General features: G+C 42.6%; 1 protein-coding gene across 4 annotated transcripts in view; it reads left to right on the top strand.

Annotated features, from left to right (window-relative positions):
- The first annotated feature begins 6 nt into the window (after window positions 1–6).
- LOC110534084 (calcium-transporting ATPase type 2C member 1) overlaps window positions 7–11421 on the top strand; it is a 46593-nt gene continuing 35178 nt past the window's right edge. The window contains exon 1 of one of the 4 annotated variants that reach the window (XM_036961932.1): window positions 7–95. In XM_036961932.1, the coding sequence (XP_036817827.1) occupies window positions 72–95 (24 nt within the window). In that variant the 5' untranslated portion in view covers window positions 7–71. Of the gene's footprint in view, window positions 96–292; window positions 316–10086; window positions 10210–11421 lie in introns of those variants that run through there. The other 3 variants (XM_036961937.1, XM_036961933.1, XM_036961928.1) reach the window with 3 other exon arrangements.

The following is an 11421-nucleotide window of genomic DNA, read 5'->3' as shown; positions in this document are numbered from 1 at the left end:
CTACGCGACTAGCGTGCTGATCTCACCGGTGACCGTCCGTCAGAGAGAAGCGACAGTGGATTTTACGGAAGATGCTGAAGAAACAGGAGCGGCTGGTAAGTTTCCGGATTTCTGAATGTTATATTCATATCTTCATATATTTAAAACATAGTATATACCCAATAGTGAGTTGTATTTAGATATAAAGCAATGTGTTGACAATGGTTTTGTTCTAAAAGGACAGTGGGGGGAGCTGGCGCAAAGGAAAGACAATGTAACGTTAGCTAGCTACAGTACAGTATAATGTTACTGTCGAGAGCTCCATGATCACGAGAGGTGAGCGTGGTGTTGTGTCGCTAAAAATACTGTTTACTTGCCATGTATAAATTGCTGTCATACAGGATAACGTTAGTTGTTTGTTGTCACAGCGAACTTTGAGCTGGTTCAGGGATACATGTGCAGCTTCATGTCAAAGAACAACAAAACCAACAATAGCTATCTAGGTACAAGAGCTTGTAGTTTGCCATAGCCCAACAACCATATCCTCATAGCTATCTATGACGGTTATATAAAGTAAAGTTAGCGTTATATTGCCCTGGCCGGCCCACTTTATTGCTGTCGTTTTCCACTAGCACGGAACGGCGATGTTACTAACCCCCTGGTGATACTACCTTAAATACACGAATAGTTTTGTTCTTCTTACAATGTTAAACAAATCTATTTGCAAGCAACTAAACAACATGTTGAATTTTGCTGATCAATAAAATGTGTCAATGCAATAGTAGGTAGAGCAATGACCTAGATAGCACAACACACACTAACCACGAGGGTGTAGCTTTGGCTAAGCCTGGTTGCATTCAGTGTTCACGGTGTCCTTGTTATCGAGCATTGTGTTTTTGTTTCTGACAGGTTCATAAAGTTGACTGAATTTAATTCAGGGGATGTTGACTGAATTTAATTCAGGAGGTGTTTGCCAATTGACTGAATTAAATTCAGAATCCAGCAAGGCAATGCAACCAGCCATGTAAACAAACACGAACAATTAGCCTACAGACACACATACATACATAGTCATTTGAATGGGGCTGCATGGGTGTATCAAGTCATTCACAGACAGACAGCCTACATCAGAGAGAGAGTGTGTGTGTGAGAGAGAGAGAGCAACCTGAAGTTTATCATTATCGACAAACATGCTATTCTTTCTCAGAGAGAGAGCCTCTGGGGTCAAAGAGGACCACCCATTACTACAACAGAAAAATGTTCAACTAGCGTGGCGTGCACAGTAAGCCAACTGCAGACTAGGCTAAGTGCTGTAGCTTCAAAATTGCCTTGACAATGTATATAAATACTTTTGTGATGCATTTAGACTGTGTACTTAGCTAAACCGTGTTTATAATTAGGCCTGCACATTTGCAACACTTCCAATGACCAGTTTGGCAATAGCTAGATGTACGTGTTGGTGTGTGCACCATTTACATAGATTAATAACGTCATATAAACTAGACCTGTGTTAATAACTGGGCCTATAAACGATGGACAAGAGTTCATATTGACCTTTTTGAACTTTGATTAGCCTATCCCACAACGTTTTTAACCACAGCCCTCCTATTGGCTGCAGAGACAACATGTTTCTGTGTTAAATCTAATTTCCTACACATCCTACAGAAGCCATTTTGCCATGGCTTATGTCATGTTCCTATGCTATCTGAGTGACTTAAACATTATAACAAAATCAATGGGTCCCATGCCATTTTTTATTTTTTACATTTTAGGTTCTCCCTGAATGTCTAGTTTAACAATTTTTGTGTTGTTAGTTCTCAAAGACAATGTTATTTAAAAATACATTGTTCAATTATATTTTTGACATAATTTATATCTGGTTTTAGTCGTTTTGAAGTTTAAACTGAAAACATTTTACCATCTGCTAAATGCATGCAGGGGAAACACTGCGAACACACACACATATGCACTACTTTGTGTGGGAAACTTTGTTTTCTTTAGTGGAGGAGGATAATAATATTATGTCCCCGAAATGACCTTCCCTAGTATGCATGCCATCTGTTACTGAAGTTGATTCAGTTGAGTAGACTAAGCTACCTGGTGTTTCTGAGAGGGTCATGTACCAGGTTAGTCAGGGTGTTTGTTCTCTGATGCAAAGAGAGACAGTATTATGAAATCTGCTCAGTGCATGTTGCCTTGGTGATAAGTTTACGCAAAATAATTAAATAGTTATGAAACAGGCATTAACAGCCATATCCTACAGTGGGTGTCTAAGATAATCACTTGTCCTGAAAAATTAGACCTGGTGCCCTCATCTCACAGACGTCATAAAAAGCGGTTTAGTTCATTTCCACTGCAAAGTATTGTGAGAAATGCCAGAGCCTTTCAGCGCTGTTTTGCAAACTGAAAATTCCGCCAGTGTCTAACTGGCAAGAACCTGACTCATGAGTAAAAGCTCTCCGTTCACAGGTCAGATGCACACCACTTTGTTTAACGGCAGAAACATTTTTTTACTTGTTTAGGATGAGAATGGTATCCTTAAAATGAGCTAGGCTGTGTCAGTGCCCACTGTAACTCAAGTTGTTCAGTTGAGTATGCTAGGCTACCACCTGTGTTTATTCTTCGATGCAGTGTTATGAAATCTGCTCTCTGCAAGTTGCCGTGGTGATAGGTTAACAAAAGCAAAATAGTAGGCGGCTAGGCGCCTATAATAAAGTCAACCATCCTTGACCCTGTAAAGTTATTCAGTCCAGATAGGATGCCGGGCAGGAAGGGGGCTGTATCCGTGTTGTTGGGAATAGGTGTGGAGTTAGTGTGTTTGCTCTTTATGTTTGCCTGTCAAAGGGAGGGAGAGGGGTGTGGTGGCAAAGTGAAATGGGAGGCGGGACTGGTACAGCCATTGCCCAAGCCCCCTCCCTCTTTTTGCTCTGTCTGTCGTCGCTCTTTTTGCTCTGTCTGTCCTCGCTCTTTTTGCTCTGTCTGTCCTCGCTCTCTTTGCTCTGTCTGTCCTCGCTCTCTTTGCTCTTCTGTCTGTCCTCGCTCTTTTTGCTCTTCTGTCTGTCCTCGCTCTCTTTGCTCTTGTCTGTTCTCTTTGCTCTTCTGTCTGTCCTCGCTCTCTTTGCTCTTCTGTCTGTCCTCGTTCTCTTTGCTCTGTCTGTCCTCGCTCTCTTTGCTCTTCTGTCTGTCCTCGCTCTCTTTGCTCTTCTGTCTGTCCTCGCTCTCTTTGCTCTTGTCTGTTCTCTTTGCTCTGCTGTCTGTCCTCGCTCTCTTTGCTCTTCTGTCTGTCCTCGCTCTCTCGCTGTCCTCGTTCTATTTTTCTCTCAACTCCCCAGGCCCACCATATTCTCTCGCTCTCACTGTCCCTCTTCCCCTCTCTTGCACTCACCATATTTCTCTGTCCATCTTTTCTCCCTGTAACTCCATGTCTTTAGGGCTTAAATTGTACAGCTTTATCCTCACTCTCACAATCCTTCAATCCACCCCTTTCCACCTGTCTAATCACTCCCTTGTGGACTGACATGTCTCTATTACCAGTCCTGTCTTTCTCTTTCCCAGCCTGACTGCTGTCACTCACTGTGGCCTTAAACCCACCTCTGTTCCAGACCCCTGTTCCAGACAGCAGCACCTAGAACTTGTGTTAGGCTTTGGTGGGATACTGTATATACAGTGCGTTCTTGACTTTGACTTTTTCCACGTTATGTTACAGCCTTATTATAAAATTGATTAAATTCAAATTAAAATCCTCATCAATGGACACACAATACCCTGTAAGGACAAAGCAAAAACAGTTTTTTAGAACATTTTGCAAATGTATAAAACATTTAAACCTTCCCTTATTTACATAAGTATTCAGACCCTTTCCTATGAGACTCGAAATTGACCTCGGGTGCGACTTGATTCCATTGATCATCTTAGAGATGTTTCTACACCTTGATTGGAGTCCACCTGTGATAAATTAAATTGATTGGACATGATTTGTAAAGGCATAAACTGGTCTGTATAAGGTCCCACAGTTGACAGTGTATGTCAGAGCAAAAACCAAGCCATGAGGTCGAAGGAATTGTCCGTAGAGCTTTGAGACAGGATAGCATCTTGGCACAGATCTGGGGAAGGGTACCAAAAAATTTCTGCAGTTTTGAAGGTCCCCAAGAACACAGTGGCCAGGGAGGTGACCAAGAACCCAGTGGTCACTCTGACAGAGCTCCAGAGTTCTTCTGTAGAGATGGGAGAACCTTCCAGAAGGACAACCATCTCTGCAGCATTCCACCAATCAGGCTTTTATGGTAGAGTGGCCAGACGGAAGCCACTGCTCAGTAAAAGGCACATGGCAGCACCTAAAGGACTCTTAGTTCATGATGAAACTTAAAATTGAACTATTCGACCTGAATGCCAAGCGTCATATCTGGAGGAAACCTGGCACCGTCCCTACGGTGTATTTCCGAATGCACTGTACTTTATACCGGGGTATTTGAAAATTGCAAAATCTGCAGCGCACATGAGATGAATTTACACTACAATTCACTATTAAATGTTTGCCATCTGATATCTTATAATGTCTTTCTGCCAGAAATCAAAAAGTTCTGGGTGAGTTATCTGTACATTGCCATTTTTCCCTGTGCTTCCGACTTGTTTTTTTTTTCCTCCTCTGTTCTTCTTCCCCTCTCCTCTGTTTTTAAACTCTATTTAACCAGGCAAGTCAGTTAAGAAGACATTTTTATTTACCATGGTGGCCAAACCCGACCGACGCTGGGCCAATTGTGCGCCTCCCTATGGGACTCCCAATCACGGCCAGATGTGATTCAGCTGGGATTCGAACCAGGGACTGTAGTGTCACCTCTTGCACTAATATGCAGTACCGCTGCGCCACTCTGGAGCCACCCGAAAACACGCTGCTCTTCCTTCAGAAAAGCCTTCATCACAACTTTGTTAATTTGCACAATTTCTCTCATTCACTCTTTCTTGTAAATGACATTCGGTAGCTACTGGCTATGCTTGTATAGCATTAGGAGCTGGATTTGCCTGTCTTTGCAAGTAGTTTGTTTGTTTTCGTTCGTTCGTTAACATTTAGCTAATAGCATCTGTGATTTCGCTATTAGTTTGTGCACATTTTGTTAGGCAAATTGGGCCTCTATTACCAGAATGCTTTCTTTCTTTTTTTCCGCCGCCCAACCCCCCCCCCATGCCAGTAAATCCCAGGGTGAGAGAAGGACGGTAATAGCCTGTGGTCTAATCATTTATCTGGCCCTCAGGCATTGAGTCTATACACTGGACCAGCAGACCCTGCCCAGTGTCCAAGATAGCCCACTTTCTATTATTAACCTAACTAGATTCAGCAGCACACTATTTTCATGCCCCCTCATGCCCCCTCAAGCAGATCTGTCATTTGCACCACAGATCAACATTTGTCATCACCTGTTTCTGTTCTACACATGGTTAGATTGCATGTTTATACCGAATACCTACAGTTGAAGTCGGAAGTTTACATACACTTTAGCTGGAGTCATTAAAACTTGTTTTTCAACCACTCCACAAATATCTTGTTAACAAACTGTAGTTTTTGCGCATGACACAAGTAATTTTTCCAACAATTGTTTACAGACAGATTATTTCACTTATAATTCACTGTATCACAATTCCAGTGGGTCAGAAGTTTACATACACTAAGTTGACTTGTGTACAAACAATAGTACACAAGTATTAACACCATGGGACCACGTAGCTGTCATACCGCTCAGGAAGGAGATGCGTTCTGTCTCCTAGAGATTAACGTACTTTGGTGTGAAAAGTGCAAATCAATCCCAGAACAACAGCAAAGGACCTTGTGAAGATGCTGGAGGAAACAGGTACAAAGGTATCTATATCCACAGTAAAACAAGGCCTATATCAACATAACCTGAAAGGCCGCTCAACTACTTCAGCGACTTCCTACAGTAGGTAATGGGTGGGCTGAAGCCAGTGACTTCCTACAGTAGGTAATGGGTAGGCTGAAGCCAGCGACTTCCTACAGTAGGTAATGGGTAGGCTGAAGCCAGCGACTTCCTACAGTAGGTAATGGGTGGGCTGAAGCCAGCGACTTCCTACAGTAGGTAATGGGTAGGCTGAAGCCAGCGACTTCCTACAGTAGGTAATGGGTAGGCTGAAGCCAACGACTTCCTACAGTAGGTAATGGGTATGCTGATGCCAGTGACTTCCTACAGTAGGTAATGGGTGGGCTGAAGCCAGCGACTTCCTACAGTAGGTAATGGGTAGGCTGAAGCCAACGACTTCCTACAGTAGGTAATGGGTAGGCTGATGCCAGTGACTTCCTACAGTAGGTAATGGGTAGGCTGATGCCAGTGACTTCCTACAGTAGGTAATGGGTAGGCTGATGCCAGTGACTTCCTACAGTAGGTAATGGGTAGGCTGAAGCCAGCGACTTCCTACAGTAGGTAATGGGTGGGCTGAAGCCAGCGACTTCCTACAGTAGGTAATGGGTAGGCTGAAGCCAGCGACTTCCTACAGTAGGTAATGGGTAGGCTGAAGCCAACGACTTCCTACAGTAGGTAATGGGTGGGCTGAAGCCAGCGACTTCCTACAGTAGGTAATGGGTAGGCTGAAGCCAACGACTTCCTACAGTAGGTAATGGGTAGGCTGATGCCAGTGACTTCCTACAGTAGGTAATGGGTGGGCTGAAGCCAGCGACTTCCTACAGTAGGTAATGGGTAGGCTGATGCCAGTGACTTCCTACAGTAGGTAATGGGTAGGCTGATGCCAGTGACTTCCTACAGTAGGTAATGGGTAGGCTGATGCCAGTGACTTCCTACAGTAGGTAATGGGTGGGCTGAAGCCAGCGACTTCCTACAGTAGGTAATGGGTGGGCTGAAGCCAGCGACTTCCTACAGTAGGTAATGGGTAGGCTGAAGCCAGCGACTTCCTACAGTAGGTAATGGGTAGGCTGAAGCCAGTGACTTCCTACAGTAGGTAATGGGTGGGCTGAAGCCAGCGACTTCCTACAGTAGGTAATGGGTGGGCTTTTTCTGAAACCCTTGTCAGGTTGCGTATCTCAATCGCTATTGTCTTGTTCAACAATGGCCCCTCTGAACACATTGTAGAAGGACATAATAAGGCCTTTCTTAAGGGCACCTGAGTCCCTGCCTCTGTATTGCAAGGTCAGAACATTAATGATCCTAGTCATTTTCAACAGTTTCTCTTTGTGCCCCTGTGTTGTGTATAGGCGTGTTTTGCTATGTAGAAAACGTTGGATGAAATGTTTTTTTCTTTGCAAATCCTTAAGAATGACCTGCAAGGTGAGCTCTTTCATAGGCTGAAGAGTTAGGCTACAATCTTCATTGTGTGCCTGCTTACCTGGCACACCCATCAGCTGGCACACATCATTATTCACACTGATGTGACGGTAAATATTATAACGCCCATGCTATTGTGTTTTTTTAACAATAGCATCTAGTAGAGGTCGACCGATTTAATTGGAATGGCCGATTTAATTAGGGCCGATTTCAAGTTTTCATAACAATCGGAAATCTGTATTTTTGGGCTCCGATTTCCGATATTTGTAAAATATTTTTTTTTATACCTTTATATAACTAGGCAAGTCAGTTAAGAACACATTCTTATTTTCAATGACGGCCTAGGAACTGTGGGTTAACTGACTTGCCTAGTAATTTCTCTTGTGTTCATTGCACGCGGAGTCAGGGTATATGCAACAGTTTGGGCTGCCTGGCTCATTGCTAACTAATTTGCCAGAATTTTACGTAATTATGACATATCATTGAAGGTTGTGCAATGTAACAAGAATATTTAGACTTAGGGATGCCACCCGTTAGATAAAATACAGAACGGTTCCATATTTCACTGAAATAATAAATGTTTTGTTTTCGAAATGATAGTTTCCGGATTATACCATAATAATGACCAAAGGCTCGTATTTCTGTGTGTTATTATGTTATAATTAAGTCTGATTTGATAGAGTAGTCTGACTGAGCAGCAGCAGGCCCGTAATCATTCATTCAAACAGCACTTTAGTGCGTCTTGCCAGCAGCTCTTCGCAAGTACAGTGCTGTTTATGACTTCAAGCCTATCAGCCTGATGGCTGGTGTAACCGATGTGAAATGGCTAGCTAGTTAGCTGGGTGTGCGCTAATACCGTTTCAAACGTCACTCGCTTTTAGATTTGGAGTAGTTATTCCCCCCGCGGCTTTTGTGGAGCGATGGGTAACGATGCTTTGAGTGTGGCTGTTGTCTATGTGTTCCTGGTTCGAGCCCAGGTAGGGGCGAGGAGAGGGACAGAAGCTATACTGTTACACTGGCAATGCTATAGTGCCTAAGAATATCCAATAGTCAAAGGTTAATGAAATACAAATGGTATCGAGAGAAATAGTCCTATAAATACTATATTAACTACAACTCAAAACCTCTTACTTTGGAATATTGAAGTCTCATGTTAAAAGGAACCACCAACTTTCATATTTTCTCATGTTCTGAGCAAGGAACTTAAATGTTAGCTTTTTTACATGGCACACATTTTTACATGGCACATATTGCATATTGGCACATATTACTTTCTTCTCCAACACTTTGTTTTTGCATTATTTAAACCAAATTGAACATGTTTCATTATTTATTTGAGGCTAAATTGATTTTATTGATGTGTTATATTAAGTTAAAATAAGTGTTAATTCAGTATTGTTGTAATTGTCATTATTATTTAAAAAAACAACAAAAAAAAATAGGTCGATTTAATCGGTATCGGCCTTTTTGGTCCTCCAATAATCGGTATCGGCGTTGAAAAATCATAATCGGTCGACCTCTAGCATCTAGCATTGTTCTGGGTGGAAACAAGCGGAAGTCATGCGATTTGTAGGAATTTTCCAATCTCTGTCTCTTCTTCTGTCTTGACTGCAGACTTACCCACAAGTAACAGTGACAGTCCCTAGCAGCCCTCTATCGGTGCAAAGAGCAGTCTTTGTTTGTTCATTGGCATGGCTTCTATGTTTCGCTGAGTCACTATGAAAGCATCTTAGCCTGGCTAGCTGTTATTGAAATGTTCTCTGCACACTCCTTCCCTCTACCTGGAACGTCTGGACAATGTCAGATAATAATATTTGTATATTTTAGTACAAAACATTCCAGTATAGAGCTGGGACAGTAAACCAAAAATGATCAACACCGATCACTTACCGCAGGCATTTTGCTGATATTGTTCATTACGAGCCTATACTAGAAACATTTGAAGTTTGAATTGAAGTAAGTTTACTAATATGGGTGATTGTTAATGGGACAATTGATGGCTACAACCATCAAACTAGTATATCATATATATATTTTTAAATGTCATAAACCTATTATTCTATTTATCGTTATCTCATCAATTCAGGGCAATTTATTGCGATATGGATTTTTGCCCGTACCGCCCAGCTCGATTCCTGTAGTGTTCCAAAAACTCATGGCCATCTCTTGAACTCTATTGCATTCGTGTGGTGTTTCCATTGACCTCTCACAATGTCTTATTTGATCTAATCTCTCCTTTCCATTGACCTCTCAACAGGTCTTGTTTGATCTGATCTCTCCTTTCCATTGACCTCTCACAATGTCTTATTTGATCCGATCTCTCCTTTCCATTGACCTCTCACAATGTCTTGTTTGATCTGATATCTCCTTTCCATTGACCTCTCAACAGGTCTTGTTTGATCTGATCTCTCCTTTCCATTGACCTCTCAACAGGTCTTGTTTGATCTGATCTCTCCTTTCCATTGACCTCTCAACAGGTCTTGTTTGATCTGATCTCTCCTTTCCATTGACCTCTCAACAGGTCTTGTTTGATCTGATCTCTCCTTTCCATTGACCTCTCAACAGGTCTTGTTTGATCCGATCTTTCCTTTCCATTGACCTCTCAGCAGGTCTTGTTTGATCTGATCTCTCCTTTCCATTGACCTCTCAACAGGTCTTGTTTGATCCGATCTTTCCTTTCCATATTTGAGCTGATTGCTCCTATTTGATCCTGGTGCTCCTCCTCCCTATGGCTACTCAGTAGGCGTGTGTTAAAGTAGGCGTGTGTTGACCATGTTCAGATCAGACCCTGTGGAAGCACAATACTCCGATTGTACCTATTGCCTCTTATTAGCTTGAGAGAGAGAGACAAACTAATTCAGCCAGTCAACCTGTTGATATTGACAGGTACTGATCTACAACGATAATGGCCATCCAGGACCCGGACCCGGTAACTACACCTATAATAGTATGTGCAGTCTGTCAAGTCTAGCCTGTCTTTTTGTGAGAGAGGGTGTGCGTGAGACAATTTGCAGCTGTGTGTTTGGTTCTCTGTGTGATAGGCCACTGATTTTCTCTTTGTTTGCTTGAGAAAGAGGGAGAAACAGATTCCCCAGACTGTGATTCAGCCACTCAACCTGTTTATATTGACAGGTAGCAGCCTGATTTATAAAGATAATGACTGACCTAGACCAGGAAACAACACCTGTAGTGTGTTGTTCTCTCACCTAGCTACCTTGTGATGAATGCACTACTGTAAACAGACCAGGGTTTAAATACCATTTAGGCTATTTCAATAAGGCCTTATTTCAAAGACATGTTGTAAGTATTTAGATATTTTCTCTTTGAAAATACAAGTATTTTTAATATTAGAATGTATTTGTAAATAAACTTGATGTTTGGGCATGTATTTGAAAATACTCAAATACACAGACACATTTTTATTTTTAAATACAAATATTTAAATACTCTATGCATTTGAACCCTGGCCTGCTTGGTCCTATAATGGACCTGGACCCAACACCGTGTGTGTGTGTGTGTGTGTGTGTGTGTGTGTGTGTGTGAGAGACAGATTGCTCTGTGTGTTTGGTTCTCTGTGGGCTAGGTTACTGAGTTCTCTGTGGGCTAGGTTACTGAGTTCTCTGTGGGCTAGGTTACTGAGTTCTCTGTGGGCTAGGTTACTAAGTTCTCTTTGTTTGCTTGGTGGTAACATAGCCTAAATGCGGTTTGCCAATGGGTTAGAAAGTTTAGTCAAATTAACAGCACTGTTGTTGCACTGTCCATAGGGTTAGTCTGTCACTGTGTCCGTAGGGTTAGTCTGTCACTGTGTCCGTAGGGTTAGTCTGTCACTGTGTCCGTAGGGTTAGTCTGTCACTGTGTCCGTAGGGTTAGTCTGTCACTGTGCCGTAGGGTTAGTCTGTCACTGTGTCCGTAGGGTTAGTCTGTCACTGTGTCCGTAGGGTTGGTCTGTCACTGTGTCCATATAGGGTTGGTCTGTCACTGTGTCCGTAGGGTTGGTCTGTCACTGTGTCCGTAGGGTTGGTCTGTCACTGTGTCCGTAGGGTTAGTTTGTCACTGTGTCCGTAGGGTTAGTCTGTCACTGTGTCCTTAGGGTTAGTCTGTCACTGTGTCCGTAGGGTTAGTCTGTCGCTGTGTCCGTAGGGTTAGTCTGTCACTGTGT

This window comes from Oncorhynchus mykiss, chromosome 2, assembly GCF_013265735.2.
Source record: "Oncorhynchus mykiss isolate Arlee chromosome 2, USDA_OmykA_1.1, whole genome shotgun sequence".
In the NCBI taxonomy this organism is placed as follows: Eukaryota; Metazoa; Chordata; class Actinopteri; order Salmoniformes; family Salmonidae; genus Oncorhynchus; species Oncorhynchus mykiss.
This window is presented reverse-complemented; position numbering and strand designations above follow the sequence as displayed.